The sequence below is a fragment of the Mustela nivalis genome (genome assembly GCF_964662115.1).
Source record: "Mustela nivalis genome assembly, chromosome: 6".
Lineage (NCBI taxonomy): Eukaryota > Metazoa > Chordata > Mammalia > Carnivora > Mustelidae > Mustela > Mustela nivalis.
The window spans coordinates 16,630,250-16,650,451 of NC_139025.1; the positions used below are offsets into that span (position 1 = coordinate 16,630,250).

Below are 20,202 nucleotides of genomic sequence, written 5' to 3' on the forward strand. Positions count from 1 at the left end.
GTAACTGATGCCAATTATTGACATTAATCTACTGCTTTAGAATAATTAACAGAATCAAAATATTCAGTGTTATTTCTTCATCTTTGCCATCACTGTGCTATCACTGATTACTGCAAATGCACTGTTTATTTTTTTAATTAAATTTATTTATTTTCAGCATAACAGTATTCATTATTTTTTCACCACACCCTGGTTCTTTTTTTTTAAATAAGAATTTCTGTTGAAATTCCCCATCTATTTATACATGTTGCCCACCTTTTACACTAGACACTTTTACATATTTATCCTGGTTATTTTTTTTTTAAGATTTTATTTATTTATTTGACAGAGAGAAATCACAAGTAGGCAGAGAGGCAGGCAGAGAGAGAGAGAGAGAGGAGGAAGCAGGCTCCCTGCTGAGCAGAGAGCTTGATGCGGGACTCGATCCCAGGACCCTGAGATCATGACCTGAGCCGAAGGCAGCGGCTTAACCACTGATCCACCCAGGCGCCCTATCCTGGTTATTTTGAAGCCCATGTCTGTTAAGTCCAACCTTTGTGCCCTCTCTCAGTGCCCATCTATTGACTGTTTTCTCTCATGGATCACATTTTCTTGCTTCTCCATGACTTTTATAATTATTAATGGTATGCTAGACATTTTCTGTAAAATCAGAGTCTTAAGTTAGTAAGTTAAAAGTATAACCTCCCACCCCCCAGAAAAGACATGCTTATCCTTTTCTCAGGCTGCTAATGTATGGAAGGAGGCCAGGAGGAGAAGGGGTCGAGCCGATCTCATTGGTAACTGAGCTGGGTTTGGACTTCGTTGCAACCTTAGTGAGATTCCAGTTCACCTCTGACTTCAGATGTTTTGAGAGCAGAATGTGAGCACCAGTAAGATTCTAAAGACCCTTTTATGCTTTACAATCATGTGGTCAGTTTTCTGAACCACACGAAGTGTCTGCTTTTCATCCCGGACGTCAGCTTTTCGAGTAGCTGGGGAGTCCTTTTCCAGTCGCACTCTCTCTTCTCCCCTGTCCCGACTCTATTGCAACAGGTTTGTGGTTCACAAAGTGCTCTTCTGGGTGTGTGTGGGGGTGGGGAAGGGCAGGGGGTTGGTCCTCAAGACTCTTTGAGGAAGCCAATAGAGTCAAAATGTTTTCCATTGTAGCGCTAAGACATTTTTTGCCTTTTTCACTATGTTGGCATTTGCACATGGTGCAAAAACAATGGTGTTTTTATAAAACTCCTCATGCCTTAGTACAAATTAAGGCCGTGGCACCAAACTATAGTAGTAATCATGGTAAGTTTTACCACGAGAGCATTTGTAGTTACAAGAGAAATGCCAGTGCTACTTAAGAAAATCCTTGTTATGCAATAATAATTATGAAATCTCAACTCTGGATTACACATCTTTTTCATGTTCTGTCTGACAAAATAGGAAGTACATGGAGAACACTTCTGTGTCCTGTGTGATTGTCGTCTCAAGGAAAAGCACTTGTGGGACTATCTGAATTACAGTCCAGACTAGCTGCTTTTCTCATTAAACATTTTCACTTGAAAGAACAACTGGTAGACAAACTCTGGTTATTCAGATTTAGGTGTTTGGCAAGTATTTTCTCAAAAATAAACTGAACTGAGCACTTTCAGGAAAACAACTGATGGTATTTGTTGTCAGTGATAAAATTCTAGCTTTCACAAAAAAATTAGAATTATGGAAAACTTGTATCCACCATTATGGATTTGATAGCTTCCTAATACTTGAAGACTTTTCTGATGTGATTGAGTAATATTAACTCATGTAATTTTTTTATATTGTATAATGAAGTATGTCAACATTTGGAAGGTCTGCATAACTCAGTGAACCATTACTCTTAAAGGCTAATGCATGCATTATAAAATCTTGTATAAATAGAAAGATCCATTCAAAGTGCAGGATAAACCAACAGAGTATGAAAAGTTCATTGATTTGGTTTCAGATTCTATATTACCACTAACTTTTAGACTATTACTTATTGAGTTTTGGTGAAGGTCAAAGAATAATATACACGTTTCACTGAAAGGGACTTGGGTCTGTCTCCTGCCCCATCTCCAGCCTTCAGTCTCCCCATGCACTTGGTGAAAGAATTAGTGGGTGGCCACAGGACTCACTCTGTGGCTGGGCTACAAGGAGTCTAATATATCATACCATCCCCCAAGCAGGTTGAGTTTGTCAAAAGTTAGGTGGTGGTGCCTTAACCCTTATCTGTGGCAGATACCCCCTCCTTCGAGGGGTCCATTGTGGCTGAAAGCTTAAGGCTTGTCATATCCTGGAATTTCATCCATTAAGTTTTCTGCACATCCTCAGCATTTTGTTGGGTTTGAAGTAAGAATGTTTTAGCAGCTTATTCAGCTTGTTCTTTGTGTTAAGGTAGGAATGACAGTCTCAAAACTTTCTAGAGTTTACTCAGAAGCAGAAGTCCAACAGATGCTTTGGAGTATTTTTTGGGCTTTGCCTCTGATTTAACTACAGGAGAGGTAACATCCAGGATGGAGAATGAGGGAGCGATATAAAAACCAGGAGGGTTCTAGTTCACTACTTCTGAGACTGGAGAATAGGACTTCCATTTGGGCTCAGGAGTTTTGAAGGAGAGTCCCAGAGGTCTGTGCAGCTCACTCAGACTCTCTCAGCGGAGCCCCCTCCAGAGCAGAAAAAGGCAGTCGCCACCTTTCTATATGGGTGGAGGTCCAGCTGAAAGACCCTGGAGAGGAGGTTAGGACAGGAAGGTATAAACAGTCCTTTTTCTGAGATTGCCAGTAAAGAGTAGACAGCAGGGGTGATCAGCTCTAACGGAGGAGCAGGAAGTAGATCTGAGCAGAAAACTGAATGCATAAAAAGATATATGTGCCTCTGCCCCAACCTCCACCCTCTGTTTAGTGGATTGAAGAGGAGGCAGATTCATCACTTTCCAGATAACCTGTTCTGGCCCGCAGCATACAGCAGTTGTAGCACAATTGTAATAACCCTTTAGAGGATACTGTTCAGCAGAGCTTTTCTGCTGTAATTGTCAAACAGACTGAGTGGGCGGAGAGTTTTTAGTAAGCCAGTGCCCTGTTGACTTCACAACTAATACTGTGCTGATGGCTGTGTTGTGCTAACTTGGCAACCCAGAATCCTCTGAAGGTGAATGACTGAATTCGTGTTTTCTGTGTACTACCTTGAAGGACTGTAGGGCAGCCGTCAAATGGAATCGTTTGGTAGGGGGAAGAATAGTAATAATCGTAGTATTCGTGATGGTGATAGGCTGTTGGAGCCTTTCCAGAATGCCGGTACTTTCACTTCTGTTAGCTCTTGAACCCACACAGCTCTTGAAATAGGGACTTACTGCCCTAGCCCCATGTCACAGATGAGAACAGTTGACACCGAGAAGTTAGCGTAATGCAGGCCCTAGTGGAGAGGACCCTTCCCTGCTTTGTTTTTCCCTGTGTGGTCGTTATGAATCTGGCCCTATTCCAGCTGCCTTGGGAGGCACTGGGGATGGGAAGCACAACAGTCCATGCAGAATCACTCTAATTTTGTCCTTGGAAACATCCCCTAAAGCCAAGAGAAGTCCCTAACCTACCCTGCGTGATGCCTTTCTGATCTCAAAGCTTTCTAATTCTGGCCCGCACTGCTTTGTTCTGCTTGGGGGCCTTGCTCTCATCTGTAAGATGTCCAGCATTTACAGCTCCTTCGCGGCACTCACTAGGTACTGGGATTACTTTGGGACTGAGAATTTGTAAACAAAGAAAACGTAGCCTCTGTTCTCCTTAATATCTTCTACATCCACACACTTCCCAACCCTCCCTTACATCTGGCAACTCAAGTCTTGCTGGGACTGGGTGGAGGCAGCTGGGGACATGGACTGTGGGATCACACTCTGTAGGACCATCACATCAGTCTCAGAAGATCCGAAAGCCTGGTGATTGCTTTGCTAAAAACCAGCACGTTATAAAAACTAGTGCCTGGAAGTTTCTTACAACCAACATCCATTTGATGGAACATATTAAAGCAGAGGAAAAAGTCTGTATTGGCTGGAGTTAAATGCAGAAACACTCAGCTCTGCCATGCCACAGTGTAATATAGAAAGGGAGATGAAGTTCTAAATGAGCGGGCTAATGAGAGAAGGTGATGTTCAGAAAAATATGCCATATTGTTGCCTATTAGCCACATAAGTAGTAAAGGTGAAATACAGCACAGTTTGCTTTTGAATCTTTGAATTTGAGTCAAATGTTAGACATTTGGAGCATTTCCACAGCTAATTTTCTTGGCTGTCTCTACTCTGTTCTAGAAGTAATATAAAACTCTTAGACATTATTTGCCAGGAGTATGTACCATATTATATTTTAGTATTGAGCAAAGAATAACCTAAAAACCAGAGAGAATAATTAAAGCTCAAAATTTTGATGGCGGTAGAAAATATATTGCTAGTAGACTACAATGAATCAAGGGTCAGGATGGATTTTGGCTGGAAATGGAAACTATTCGATGCTGTAGAAGGGAATACAAGGGTATGTAATCTCAGGTAAAGTGCAAATGAGAGTGCACCTGACTTCTGAGTCAGTCGCTGTAGAACTTGCATATTACAAACTCCAGAGGCTTGTGTTTTAATTGTGAGATGTCATGGCCTGGATACCACCAGCATCACTCCATGCAAGCAAGTTTCCCACCACATTGCCTTGCACAGCTGAGCACTCCTGCCCCTACCCGGGTGCACTCTAAAAATTCCTGCCTCTGGTAAAAGTTTCTACTTGTTTGAGAAACTTTCTTTTGTGATTTGGAGACTGGGCTTAGGCTACTGATGGCGATTAAAAACAGCTTTTATTGTAAAAGTTTATGATACTGCAGTCTGTACACTATATGTACAGTTGGATGGACAGACCTCTTATATGTAGTCTTATATGACCTTCTCTTATTCTCTGTCCTACCCTTGACACTCACAGACCCCTGCTTTGTGGACACACACCTAAGAATCTATCCCTGATCATTTTTGTATAAGAGGGCCTCATTGCTGATTTCCAGTGTACAACAAGAGGGCATTAATAAGCCACTTTTAGGAAACAAAACCCATCTAGCCTGCCAGTGAGATGAATCTTGACATAATAACTGTAACATAGTTACAAAAACCCTTTACTATCTAATTCCTGAGTCTAGATGGCTACTCATGGCTAGAAACTTCTATAACCATCAAGCCAGAAATGGAAGTAGAATCGCAATTGATGCATTTTCTGACTTTCGGTGCAGTTATCCAAATAATAGTTTCATTCTAAATTTGAGTATCTGCCCTATTTGATGGAAATCTCAAAGTTATTCAGCCAGGCCGTTCCTACTGTTCCATCTGTCTCTTTCCGTGTGCTCACTCGTTCAGTGGACCCCCCCACACACTCCTGCCTCCTCCCTTCTGTCGGTTCTACCTGATGCCTTTCTCCACCACCCCTTCCACTCGGAGCCTGCGCAGTTCCCCGAGGGGCTCACTTGTTTCTTGTATATTCTCTTCACTAAGCTCTTCTCTTCCCTTACTAATGAGAAGAGAGATACCAGCTTCCTCTGGCTCTTCCTTTCCTCCCCCTGTAACTCCTGTTCGACTCCCACTCACCACTTTGTGGAATAAATGGGAACATTTCACTTGCGTATTTAGGTACTTACTTCTGTTCAGTCACTGGTCGCCACACGGCTCTGTATCTCCGAAGTCCCTTGGGAAGGATCCTGCAGTGCAGAACAGCCTGCACTGAGGGATCCCTGAAGATCAGATGTCATACTCAGAAAAATTCATAAAGAAGCTCTGAGCTTTTTGGTAGTGTTCTCTGAGAAGATTAGCCGAAAGCATGTAATTGTGCCACTGAACTAGGGGAGCCAAACTGTGGGAGGAGGTGACCTGTCAGAGGTGAGAGTATGTGAGGAGTAAACCCTTCATCCGTGGACTTCAGAATACATTACACAGACTTTCCCTTAGCTGGGTATTTGGAAATCCCTTCGAGAGAGGCAGAGAAACCAAAACAGACCCCTGAACGGATGAAGTAATGTGGGAGGAACGGACGAGAGAGAAGCCTGGGCTCCTGGACTCAGCAGACGTTCCACCTTGGTCCTTTCCCCAGGGCCCTGTTGGGGTCATTAGGGATCAGGCTGTAAAGAACTAGGTGCCCTGTAGGTCAGGCCTCAGGAAGGTCAGCATAACCCCAGTGTTGCTGCCTCTCTGCCATTGAAACGGCCCCTAATGCCGAAGGCAATCTGCAGAGGAAATGGCGGCCGGATGATTTAAATCACTATGACTACTTCTCTTCAGTTCGGCACAGTGTCCTTCTGTAAGCCCCAGTTGGGTAAGATTGTTGACTAGGAAGTTCTTCTTGTTTTTTCTGTGTACAATTTCCTGGTCACTGTACTTCAAAAAGGAAACAAAACAAAGCACAGGTTTGTTGAAGAAGGTCCAGAGGAGAACCAAAAATGAGAGAAAAGGGCTGCCAGGTAAGACTGTTCTAAAAATTAATGGGGACCTTTTTTAAAAACAGTAAGGAAATACATACAACCTAAAATTTACCATTTTTAAGCGTATAAATTCAGTGACATATAGTACATTCACAGTTCGTGCAGGCGTCCCCATCATCCATTCCAGAACTTTCTTGTCATCCCAAATTTAAAACTCAGTACCCACTGAACAGTAACTCACAATTCTCCTATCTCCCCAGACCCAGCAACCACCATTCTACTTTCTGTTTCTATGAACGTAACTCACCTAGGGACCTGACAAAAGTGAAATCATGCAACTTCGGTCCTTTCGTGATAGACCTATTTCACGTAGTATGATGTCTGCGGGGTTCATCCATGTTGTAACATGTCAATATTTCTTTCTTTTTTAAGGGTAATATTTCATTGTATGTATAGACCACATTTTGTTTATTCATTCACCTGTTGATGTGTTCACCTTTTGGCTGTTGGGAATAATGCTGCTGTGAACATTGGTGTACAAGTGTTTAAGGCCCCTCTTTGGGGTACGTACCTGGGTGCGGGGGGGAATTGCTGGATCACATGGCAGCTCTGTGTTTAGCTTTCTGAGGAACTGCCGGCATGTTTTCTATAGGAGCTACACCATTTCACGTGCCCACCAGCAATGCATAGGAGTTCCGGTGTTTCCTCACGCTGGCCAGCATTTGTTTTTTTCTATTTGTTTTGTTTTTAATAGTCGCCATCCTAATGGGTATGGAGTGGTATAAATGGGGGCTTTTCTGCTTGGAAGAAACAGACTGAGAGGGCAAGTGTAGGCCTGCAGTTATGAAGACTTCAGCTGGGGTATACACAGACATGGTCACCAGAATCTAGAACTTTGGAATCTGGGCAACAAAGAAAGTCAGAGTATATAATAAAGAGCCTAGCGTGGGTACTGAACAGTCCCAAAGGCCGCCAGCCCTTCACCTTCTTCAGACGCACGGGCTAAACCTCAGCTTGGTCGGGGACTCCATTGAGGTAAATTTAGAATAATGAAAAAAGAATCTTCTCAGACCAGTTATTTTATCCCATGAGGGATGCATGAGCTCACTAATGGGTGGTTAAGAAAAACCATGAATTCTGTATAATTCACCCCTATATATTTGAAGTTGATTTTAGAGGAGATGACTACGCCTCTGTCCCTCCCTGACATTTAGCTTGCCATCCTGTACCGGAAGCTCCCGGCTCCTCTCGGGAGCCCTGTGGACATCACAGGGTAACTGAAGGGACTATTTTCTTTATTTAACCTTCACCAGATACATTATTTAACCTTCACCAGATACTGTACACCAGAGAATGTGCCAGGCCTCGGGATCAGTGCTACGACTAGAACGGAGAGCAGAGCTGACCCTGACTTTGTCTTCACAGAGCTCCAGTTCAGTGGGCGAATCAGATCATTTATCACACAAGTAGATTTGTAATCCCGCACTGTGCCTGGCTCTACGCAGGAAAAAAAAAAAAACCCACCTGTGATGCTTCTCTTTTCCGTTAACGTTGTTCCTACAACCTCTCTTAAGAAATCTGCTTTCTTTTCTCTCCAGGAGCCTTCAAACAGGTGGCTTTGCCTGGGAGGGAGAGGTAGAAAACAGCGCGTATAGCAAGGCTACAGGGGTGGTCCCGCAGCACAAGTACCACCCCACAGCGGGCAGCTACCAACTCCACTTTGCCCTGCAGCAGCTTGAACAACAGAAACTTCAGTCCCGGCAGCTTCTGGACCAGAGTCGAGCCCGGCACCAGGTAATTCAGATACGGCTTTCCCACACGCTAGTATCGTCCTTCTAAGAGGGGGTCGGGGGTGGGTGTGCAGGGGTGGAGTAAGATCAGTGGGAAAGGTAGGGACACTTTCCCCAGGGTTGACCAACACCACCATGGCTTGGACAACTCACAGAGAGTCTCCTCTAACGGAAGAAATGTTCTGAAGCCATGATGTTGGCTTCGCTGGGATGTAACACGGATCCAGTTTTGATGTTTTCGTTCCTTTGACTATTTTTTCTTTAGAAATCTCTTGAGCGTTTCCCCTTTCTGTTGCATGGTGGTAATTCAGTAAGCTCCCAAAGGAGCTACTTTCCATCTTCCTAAGAATTAGCCTTTGAAGCATTTTTTTTTTTCTAAATGTGCTACTCCCTTATGATTACACACTTGGTTCACATAAGCACACGTTAATCCTTCATGACGTATCAGAATTTTCAAGGTATAAATAATGTTTCAAGTTCTTCTCATTGGAAATGGACGTAAGTTTGGCTTTTGGTCTTCTGGTTTGACAGTACACAAAAGCTGTGAAACATTGGTTTCCTACAGTGACAGAAACTCCTGAGGGTATGCACGAGCGAGCTGTGTAAGTGCATGGTACTAGTGTGTCAGTGGGGCCCAAATTACAGGGAAAGGACTTCACAAAAATTCAGCCCTTATAGCATTAACTTTTTCTTGATGATTTCAGGGTTATCATTAGAATCAATTACAATGTTCTACATGTTGTTTTGGGCTAAATCAGTGCTGATTCTATGAGCTGCCCTTTTATCTGGTTACTTGAAGAAACATATCCGTTTAATTTCTTCTATTTGCTCTTATAAACATGTAGTGCATAGTATACATTAGTTTGTGCAAAATTAATATTCACTCAAAGGCTAAGGCAGCATTTCCCAAAGTTTTTACTTCTCCTCTAAATAAAGCAGTTACCATTATGCTCTCTGTGTCTACTTAACCTTTTCAGCTGTTGTCCAGATCCAGACATTTTATTATTTTGATTTCATTCACTACATGCTCATCTCTTTCTATGCTGGTGTACTCTCTATATTATATTAACTCAGTGTAATATATGAAAAATTGCAAGTGTCAGTAGTTATGAAGTAGTTCGGTAGGTCATTTTTACTGGAGGAAAATCCATACTCCTTACCTGGGAAGCCTGGAATGTAGCATCTCATTTTGATCACCACACTGCCCTCTGTCCTCATTTAGAAAGTCCTTGGGATAGGCAGTTTACATTTCAGAACTGTAGATATAAATGTGTATCTTAGATTTTTTAAAATCTATTTAATTTCTTAAACCTTGTGAACTTCTGAACTTCTCATCATTCAGGGTGCTTGAGAATGCCAGCTTAATCAGATCCTGGACAGCAGAGGTCTCAGAAACAGCCTTATGTCCCTTACGTGAGCATAATCGATGATCTAATGAATCTAGACAGTTGGGCCCTTTTCATGCTTCCATACCTTGAAATGGTGATGATTTTTAAAGTGATTGTAGGGCACTGAAGTTTGGGGGAAAGAGAGACCATTATACTGATTTCCACTTTTAGAAACTGCTTCATGTAAAAGCCCTTCTCATTCTTTTGATTAACTTCCAGTGACTCACATTCCTTTGAAAATTCAGAGTACTGCTCTTCTTGTGTGGATTTTTTTTTTTCCAGTGAGGATTATACTGGTTTAGTTTCACTGAACTATGAAGTATATGGAAAACATGTTTTTTAGAATCTGTCAGAGTATCTGTCTTAGGGAGGAGTTAGAACTCCCAAGAAGGGAGTTATCTCGTGTCTCCTGGAGAGGGAACAGAAAATCATTCATCATAATTTTATATATGTTTATAACACCATTTGTTTCTTCCCTCTGTTCTTCGAACCCATAGCTGATTTAGGTAAAAATGAGTCGGGGTGAGGTTCTGGGACTATGGGAGAGCTAAAGAAACTAAATTCATAGCTTGAAGAGTTTATAACTAAGAAAATGGCAAATAAGATATTAAATGTCCCCTAGATTTTAAGCCTCTTTTTCTAGCCTACCTTATGACTGTGCTAGACTCAGCCATTATAATGATCACCCCATAGTTGATGGAAGCCTGCTTTGCATTCTCTGTGTTTCTGCCCTTGGGTTAACAGAGGTGGTTTCTCTGATGAACTCCTTATATTTTGGATTCATTCTTCTGAAGTATCCATAGCCATTGATATAAGTAACAATTTGGTTAATTGTCTGTTTGAGGGTAGAATTGGAATCTAATTTACTTAACATTCAGCCATAAGAAATACCTGTGGATCGGGTCATTAAAGGGGGCTTTCTATTCTATTGTACTGTAGCGTATCGAATTATATTGATTTTATGCATGGACTGTGGCTTTCATAGTGATTCCCTAAAAATATTTTTGGGAAACATCATGCAACCTTTCTTGCATTACACATAGAGGAAGTTCTCCATCCCTTTCTGCACTTAGGTAGCCAGCTTATTAAAGGTATTGATTTCAAGAAGGGAAACTGATTCAGGATGTGTTCGGAAATGGACATCTCTAACCATTCATGCCGCATAAGGTTTGATCTTCATCTCTGTCTGGCATTGCACTCATAAACTGAGAAAGAGTCATGCACTGAATCCACTTCAACTAGGGGCACCAGGGTGGCTCAGTCGTTAAAGCATCTGCCTTCGGCTCAGGTCATGATCCTGGGGTCCTGGGATCGAGTCCCACATCGGGCTTCTTGCTCTGCAAGCCTGCTTCTCCCTCTCCCATCTCCCTGCTTGTGTTCCCTCTCTCGATGTGTTTCTCTCTGTCAAATAAATATATAAAATCTTTTTTAAAAAGAAAGAGTGAGACCGGAACTGTAACAAGGGCATTGGAGAGGAAGTCACTGAGAGCCATGGGCAGGATTTCCAGGGACTGAGGAACAAGGAAATAGATGTGATCCAGTCCATTTGACAGAGAACAGGATAAACAAAGTAAGGCAAAATGGAAACCATGCACTTTTACACACTGATGAGTAAAACCAGCAGTTTTTTTTTTTTTAAGATTTTATTTATTTATTTGACAGAGATCACAAGTAGGCAGAGAGGCAGGCAGAGAGAGAGGGAGGAACGCAGGCTCCCCCCTGAGCAGAGAGCTCGATATGGGGCTCGATCCCAGGACCCTGAGATCATGACCCGAGCCAAAAGCAGAGGCTTAACCCACTGAGCCACCCAGGAACCCCAAAAACCAGCAGCTTTAAAGAAGAAATCATCCTAAGTCAGACAGGGGTCAGTAAACTCTTTTTTGTAAATGGCCAGATAGTAAATACTTAAGGCTTCGTAGTCCATAGAGTCTCTGGCCACTACTCAGCTTTGCCACGGTAGAACGGAAACAGCCGTAGACAGTATGGAAATGAGTGAGTGTGGCTATTCTCCTATGAAAATTTATTTATTAGAAACGGGCAACAGGCCGGATTTGTCTAACAAGCCCTAGTTTGTGGACCCCCGATTATGGACAACAGAACCTCTTGGAGGGCCTGTTAAAACACCGATCGCTACCCCCAACCCATTTCTGATTCAGTAAGTTTGGGAATGAGGCTCAGTTATTTCCAGTTCTAACCTTTTCCCCAGGTAAAGCCAATGTTTGTCTTTGGGGGACCACACTTGGAGAACCATTGAGCTAGAGGGAAAGCGATTACAAACATCTCCTCTTCAGTGACTTCTTTTCTGTCCTTTGGCAGGGTGACCAAAAATGTTAAAACTTAGTGTTGCCCTTATAAAATTTCAGGCACTCATTGTTTTATAGGAACTTTGTTTCCATCTTGTGCACTCCATCTGCCACAGTCTCCTTATAAATAAGTTTTCCAAACTTGAGAACTGTCGTGTACACTTTTCTTATCAGGGTACATTTTGCTCAGCGATCACTGCTCCGGCTGCAAGTTTTATGGTGGCTAGAAGATAAGTAAGGGGACAGATTCCTCCCTCTTTGTTTTTTGGGTTTTTGTTTTTTAATTTTTATTTATTTATTTGACAGACAGAGATCACAAGTAGGCAGAGAGGCAGGCAGAGAGAGAGGAGGAAGCAGGCTCCCTGGCAGGCAGAGAGCCTGATGTGGGGCTCGATCCCAGGACCCCGGGATCATGACCTGAGCCGAAGGCAGAGGATTTAACCCACTGAGCCGCCCAGGCGCCCCTCCCTCTTTGTTTTTGATAGTGATAGCCAACACTCAGTAAGCACTGTGGCCCCAGCACTGTTCCCCGTGCTTCACATATATTCATTTATGTCACAGGACTGTCAGGCTGGTTGGAGACGTGACAGAAGTCGGCCCGGGGTGGTGAAATGAATCCATTATGTGTTGATCTATCCCAGTGTGCGTCTTTTCTCTGGTTTACACTCATTGCTTCCCCCTTCCTTCTCATTCCGGCTTCCTGCCCCTGAAGGAGAAGGCTAGAACACTTTTCTTTCAGCTGCATCGGGGGACTTTTCTCGGGCAGCAGCGACTGCTGGTGACATCAGCATGAGTAGCCCTCGTGCTGGGGGGCTGCGAGGAGGGCCGCACCGGCTGTGAGGCCCAACTGACCTGATTCTAATTGCCGACATTGAGCTGATGTTATTCTTGGCCCGGGACAGAGCGATTACTCAGTAGTTTCTGTTAAAGTGATCCTTTGTTAAACTTCTGCTCCCAGCCCCCTCTCCTTCCCTCCCACTCTCTTCTCCGCCTCATCCAGACTGAAAAAAAAAAAGCCCCAAAAGCAGAAAAATTAAGGACATTTTGATGGCCAAGGCAGAATTGCTGAAGTTTCTTTTAACAACAGAGGAGAGAGAGGGGGGGTCTTAAATATTTAAAAATCTTCGTTTTTCACTGGTTGCACCCTCTAGCCAGAGCAGTTCCGTTTTTAGTAGACTTCATTTTGAACCTAGTGAGGTAGCTCGGGGTAGCAGAAAACTGCCTCCCGAACTCCTTTCATCCTTCCGCCCCATCGGGCTTCTACTTCCCCCTGCCCACTGTGCTCTCTCTTGCCGGACTGACCAGATCAGTAAGGGCCAACAGGAACTCATGTTCCTGGAACAAGTGTGGGGGCTGGGGGGCTCTGGGTGCACACCAAAGGGTCTTTCAGCATCGAGTACGTCTTGAGGGCCATTTGTAATGGACTTTTGGCTAATGGCACGTGTGCCCATGCACAACCCCACAGGTGTGGAAAGGATCCCCATATACGCCCAGCCAAGGCTTGTTATACTGCTCCTAAAAGTCCACTGCACGTGTCTAGAAAAATTCTGCCCCCCTACAGGAGTGAATACTGTTTCTCCAAGCCTTCAGCTGCTGTGTGTTTGTTTTGTGGGGGAGGGCAAAGAAAGAAATTCAGCAGGCACCCTGGCTTTTCCAGGCAGCCAGCAATAACACGCTGGCTCCTCAGCATGGCACAAAGAGAGCAAGCAAACAGGCTGACTGTGCGGGGGGAGTCTTTCTCCGTCCTTCTAACAGAGTGTCCTGGAGCAGGATTAGACTGGAGCTATTCAGGAGGAAGAACTTGTGTGCGTGTGCTTAAGTTCCTGGAGCATGTCATAGCCTACTGCCGGTTTGTTTTGTTGGGTGTTTTGTTGTGTTTTGGTCTTCCTTCTGACTTTTATCAGGAACTCATACAACACTCAATTTCTAGATGATGGCGATGATTGATTGATTTTCGTAGAACCGTTTGATTTAGTAGATTTTTGCCAAGCCAAACTCTGTTCTTCTTACCTAATAAAAATACGTTGAAAACATGTGAAATGGTACACGTAAAACTACATTTAGCTGTTCGGGAAATGGGCCCCCTGGACAGGCTTTAGAGTCAGATAATCTAGCATTTAAATCTTGCTTCTATCCAGCCCATGTGTGGGACAGGCTGTTCAGACTTCTCCGGTCCGCACTTTGCTGATGTCTGCTAAGGACAGGATAATGTGTATCAGTACATATCGTGAGGATTAGATTTCTCAGGGTGTTACCACGGGTCAGGCACTGGACTGGGACTTCACCTGCATCATCACGTTGAATCCTCTTCATAGCCCCATTTTACAGACAAAAAAAACAGATCATCACTTAAGGTGACTTTCTCAGGGTCATGTAAGCAATAAATAAAAAACCAGGTCTTTTACCCCAAGTATGCCTGCAGACACAGCCTCCAGCCTCTAGACTGTCACACTGTGTGCGACCACCCTGATGACATATGGAAGCGTTCGTGTATATTTTATACACACATATACACACATATATATGTATTAATTTATGTGTATGATTACATAAATTTTAAGTTGCAGTTCATACATTCACCAGTGTACTTACTGATACCTATAAAACTGTATTTGAAAAGTCCTCTGCAGGTATCCTGACTATTCTGCTAGCATTCATCCATCATATACACTGTCATAAAAAAGAAGGTCTGCTGAACATACGTAAACCCAGGTCTAGACATTTTCCCAGTATCTCAGATTCTTAAAAAAAAAAAGTCTTAAGAAAGTATTCCTTTAGAACTCTTGGAAACACCCACTGTTTACCCTCTTTTGTGTTTTTACTATATAGTAACATGGTTAGGGACTGCTCAGTCGTGCAGTATCCTGAAATAAGTTCTAGAAGTTTGAAGATTTGAAATACTTGTGGGGGTTGTTATTAATAACATAGGCGTTATCTCTTCAATTATCACATTGTCCTTTCTACCCTGTTACTGTTGTGGGTCATGAATTTTATTTCTATGATGACATATTTGAGAAGACTACTGGGAAACATGACCTGTGTCTGCAAATGGGACTACCCTAGGTGATAATTTTGCATGTTTACTATTATGCTTGCTTTTTCAATTCCATATAAATCTGATTCTTAATATGTTGTTATAATACAGATACCGTTTGTTATGCTGATTCAACATGACTAGTGATAGAAGTCCCCTGATGACTGCCAGGTTGCTTTCTTTCTTTCTTTCTTTTTTAAGATTTTATTTATTTGACAGAGATCACAAGTAGATAGAGAGGCAGGCAGAAAGAGAGAGGGGGAAGCAGGCTCCCTACTTGGCAGGGAGCCCGACTCAGGGCCCGATCCCAGGACCCTGGGATCACTACCCGAGCCTAAGGCAAAGGCTTTACCCCTTGAACCATCCAGGGGCCCCGCCAGGTTGCTTTCTAAGCTGCCGCTGGAAAGTGCCCCTCTGGAATCTTGGTTGGGGGGGAGGTGAGGGGAAGGGAAATGGACACAGAGTGAGCGCCACCTGTGTGCTGGATATAGCACTGTCTCCATCCCACCGATGGGGAACTCAAAGAGTTTAAGTAACTTACACAAGGTTGCATAACTAGAGCTTCCGAAGCCCCTTTCCACTCTATCACCCTCCCTCTTGAGAGAAGGGACTATTCATTTGTTTTTTGTTTTACACATTTATCCTCAATCAGATAAAGCATTCCAAATTTATTGATGCTACTGCTGCTACAGACCCATACATGCAAGTACGAAAGAAAGGGTCAACATAATGAATCGAAGTATAGAACTCTGCTTGGTTGTGGGTATGTTAAAAGGCAACTGTTCGGGGCGCCTGGGTGGCTCAGTGGGTTGGGCCGCTGCCTTCGGCTCAGGTCATGATCTCAGGGTCCTGGGATCGAGTCCCGCATCGGGCTCTCTGCTCAGCAGGGAGCCTGCTTCCTCCTCTCTCTCTGCCTGCCTCTCTGCCTACTTGTAATCTCTCTCTGTCGAATAAATAAATAAAATCTTAAAAAAAAAAAAAGGCAACTGTTCACCTACCAGCCATTTGGGCTCAACCTTATTTGTTGTATGGCCTTAACATGTGGTTTTGCTCCTGCTGCCTGGCAACCAGTTTCCTTCCCTGCCCTCACTCTGTGACCTCTGGTTTGTTTTTCTCTGTCTGTGGGCATAGGAAGGTCTTGAAACCATAACTGTGAGATAACAAAAGACCTCCTCCTTAAATATAAAGAATTTCGTTCATCAGAAGTAGACACAGCCCCAGAAAGAAGCATAGCAAACAGACAACAGCCAGGTCTGTGCAAAGATACACAGTAGGGGACGCCTGGGTGGCTCAGTGGGTTAAAGCCTCTGCCTTTGGCTCAGTTCATGATCGCAGGGTCCTGGGATCAAGCCCCTCATCAGGCTCTCTGTTCAGCAAGGAGCCTGCTTCCTCCTCTCTCTCTCTCTCTCTCTCTGCCTGTCTTTCTGCCTACTTGTGATCTCTGTCTGTCAAATAAATAAAATCTTAAAAAAAAATAAAAAGATACACAGTAGGTCACCCATTTGAGATTCTGAGCCAAATAAGACAAACCATACATCAAAAGGCAGAGGCCAGTTAGACACTTATAAATTCTGAATTTAAAGTTGTGAGGGAACCTAGAGGTTTCTTTGTCTGATTATTTCATTTTACTCATCAGGAAACGTAAGACACAGACACATCATCAGAAGAACAAGGACCCTGATGGAGAAATAGTTCCCTAAAACTACTAACTAATAAAACATAAGAGACAATGGAAAACGCTGCTCTGAATTATCTTTTTTAACCAATTCAACTCTGAGTCTGGGGTCATTGCTGATTTTTTTTTTTAAATAGTATTTATTTATTAGACAGAAAAAGAGAGATCACAAGTAGGCAAAGAGGCAGGCAGAGAAAGAGGGGGGAAGCAGGCTCCCTGCAGAGCAGAGAGCCTGATACGGGGCTTGATCCCAGGACTCTGAGATCCAGGACTCTGAGATCATGACCTGAGCCGAAGGCAGAGGCTTAACCCACTGAGCCACTCAGGCGCCCCCATTGCTGGGGTTATCTTTTTGAGGTTATCTTTATTTATAGATATACATACATGCATGCATACTTTAACTTTTAAAATTAGTAACAAAACTTTGCATATAGGCAGATTTTTTTTCAAGCTTTCCTTCTTGGAGTAAAGCTAGCGAAATCTGGGTCTTTTAAATGCAGCTGATGAAAATTGGACACATTGCTAGGTTTGCTCTAGATTTGCTTTGGAAGGGAAATATGATTTCAGTGGATTTGCATTTAAAGGGAGTCAGCATAACATAAATGAGGAAGGCTGTGTTGTGTAATGGGGCTCTGAAATCAGACTCCTCGTGGGCATGGGTCCTACTTTACTACTTAGTAGCTGTGCCATCATGGACAAATTATGGAACGTTTTTGTGCCATGGTTGCCTCCTTTGTATAGAGATGATGATGGGACCCACCTCAATGCTTGGGAGGATTAAATGAGATAATAGCATGTAAAGTGCTTAAGGGCATGTTGACCCACGGGCGAGAGCTCAATAAAAATTCATAGCTCTTGGGGCACCTGGGTGGCTCAGTCTGTTAAGCATCTGCCTTTGGCTCAGGTCGTGATCACAGGATCCTGGAATGGAGCCCCAAGACTGGCTCCCTGCTCAGCAGGGAGTCTGCTTCTCCCTCTCCCTCTCCCTCTGCCCCTCCCTCTGCTCATGTTCTCTCTGTCAAATAAATAAATAAAATCTTTTTTTAAAAAATGCATAGCTCTTACACATAGCACAAATTTACCCTCTTAATAATTAAGGGTATGATACAGGGTTGTTGACTATGAACATTGTTGTGTAACAGATCAATAAAACGTGGGGTTTTTTTTGTTTTGTCTTTTGGTTTTTTTGTTTTTTTAAGATTTTGGGGTCCCTGGTTGGCTCAGTTGGCGGAGCAACTGCCTTCAGCTCAGGTTGTGATCCTGGAGTCCTGGGATCGAGTCCCGCATCCGGCTTCCTGCTCAGCAGAGGGGTCTGCTGCTTCCTCTGACCTTCCCCCCTCTCATGCTCACTTGCTCTCATTCTCTCTCTTGCTCTCAAATAAATAGTCTTAAAAAAAAAAAAAAAAAGACTTTATTTATTAGAGGAAAGAGCACAAGCAGGGGGAAGGGGCAGAGGGAGAGGGAGAAGCAGGCTCCATGCTAAGTTGGGAGCCCAATGTGGGGCTTGATCCCAGGATCCTGGGATCAATACCTGAGCTGAAAGCAGTCGCTTAACCGACCAAGCCACCCAGGAGCCCCAATAAAACGTTTTCATCTTGCATGATTGAAACTCTATATTCATCGAACAACTCCCTGTTTTCCCCTCCCCCAACCCCTGACAACAACCATTCTAATTTGTATTTGTATGAGTTTGATTACTTTAGGTGCCTCGTATAAGTGGAATCATAGTATTTGTCTTTTTCATGACTAGCTTATTTCACTTAGCATAATGTCCTGAAGGTTCATCCATGTTCTAGCATATTACAGGATTTCTTTCTTTTTTTTAAGACTGAAAGATATTCTATCTTATGTATATACATTTTCTTTATCCATTCATCTATCGATGAACATTTAGATTGCTTCCACATCTTAGCTGTTGTGAATAATGCTTCAGTGAATATGGTTGTGCAGATTATCTCTTCTATTATGTATTCCCTTTTGTTTGTTTGTTTCTGTTTTTGAGTGTATGTGAGCAGCAGGGGGAGGAGCAGAGGGAAAGGAGAGAGAGAGAATCTTAAGTAGACTCCACATTTAGTGCAGAGCCCGACATGGGGCTTTTTCACGACCCTGAGATCATGACGTGAGCCGAAACCAAGAGTTGGCCACTTAACTGACTGAGCCACCAAGGTGCCCCTAGTATGTATTACTTTTAACCTAAAATGTGCATAGCATTATGATTCCAACTTTGGGGTTTTAGTTACCACCCCCTACCCTGTGCCAGAAGCAGAAGCTAGTTAAAATGATATTAAGGAAAGAGTTTTAGGAGAAGTTCAAGTTTCATAAAGTATTAATTGGCTACTTTTTTTTTTTTTACTTATATTTACATGTTTGAACAACTGAAGATAAATGCAAGTTAATATGTTCACAATTGCCAGAGAGATACGAGAAGAAAAAGTAGAAAGGCTAGGGGGGAAGGTCATCTTCGTGACATCTTAGGGCTAGTCAGTTTGACTGGGTTTTCTGGTCATGGGCTGCAACTCTGGCCTTAGCCAGCTGCCTCATGGTTGGACTTCTTTGGTCATACATAACACACTTCTGGCCCAAAAGCAGTTCAGTTGTCTTGATGCTGGTTGGTTGAAAAACCAACTCAGAGACTACTGCTGGAATCTTCAGTTTTATCAGATGACAGTCTGAGGCCCAGGAGCATTTCTAATTATCTCTTAATGACCGGCATTGTTTCTCAAATGTACAGGTAGAGTAGACTTAGGAACTGCCTAAAACACAGTGGTTTTTGTTGGTGTTTAAATTTTTCATTACAGGTAAGCAGCTGTATTCACATCCTGGAGAGTAGATCATTTGAATTACTAAGAGCCTTCAATCTTAGTTGGTAAAAGAGACAGAGCCTCTTAATTGATTTCAGAAATAAAAGGGTATGCCAGAGAACTTCTGGTATCTTTGACCACTCAAAGCCATATCTCAGGTATTCGCGTCATCAGTCTCTCTCCGTATGAACAGTAGCATCTTCTGGGTTTCTGCCCCATCCCAGAGGTTGTACTCTTGTTTCTCTTGCTCAGACTCCAGTCTTGTCCCAGCTGACAAACATTGTGAATGGAAGACAGCCAAGAACTCCATACAATGTGAGACAAAGGCCTTTTGGAAGTTTGCTTTTGCTAAAATAGAAACAGCTACCCTCACCCTCACCTTGGCCCCAAGCTTTTCTCAGCATCATATGATTGCACAAAAGACACAATGTGTTCTTTGCATCGAACAGCTCTTGGCTGGTTGTAGTAAGGTGAGTGATTAGCATCGGACATGCTCAGGAAGATATACCAAAACCAGTACTTGAGCTGCCAGAGAGCAACATTCTAGAAGCAGTTTTGTGTACTATGTAATGGGAACTTTATCCAAGTTAGGATAAAAATCTCAGTGGGGAGAATAATGCATAAAAATGTTTTCTTTTCTGGAACCAAAGTAAAAGGGGCACAGAAAGATGTTAACCCATTGAAGTAAAGGTCAACACTTCCCTACTTTATCTCCCTTAATTTTCCAAAAAAAAAAAAAAAAAAAAAGAAATGAATTTAGAGTTATTTCAATACAAAGAGTTATCCAGCTCCGC

The 20,202-nt window shown here is 43.0% G+C and overlaps 1 protein-coding gene across 50 annotated transcripts in view; it reads left to right on the forward strand.

The window, feature by feature from the left end:
- Positions 1 to 20,202, forward strand: part of TTLL5 (tubulin tyrosine ligase like 5) — a 285,101-nt gene that overhangs the window by 190,308 nt on the left and 74,591 nt on the right. For all 50 annotated transcript variants that reach the window (XR_014312440.1, XR_014312441.1, XR_014312442.1 and 47 more), the window contains one exon: positions 8,016 to 8,211. Coding sequence is in view for 26 of the 50 variants with exons in the window: in XM_082733575.1 (XP_082589701.1) it covers positions 8,016 to 8,211 (196 nt within the window). In the remaining 24 variants the exon portion in view is untranslated. The remainder of the gene's footprint in view (positions 1 to 8,015; positions 8,212 to 20,202) is intronic.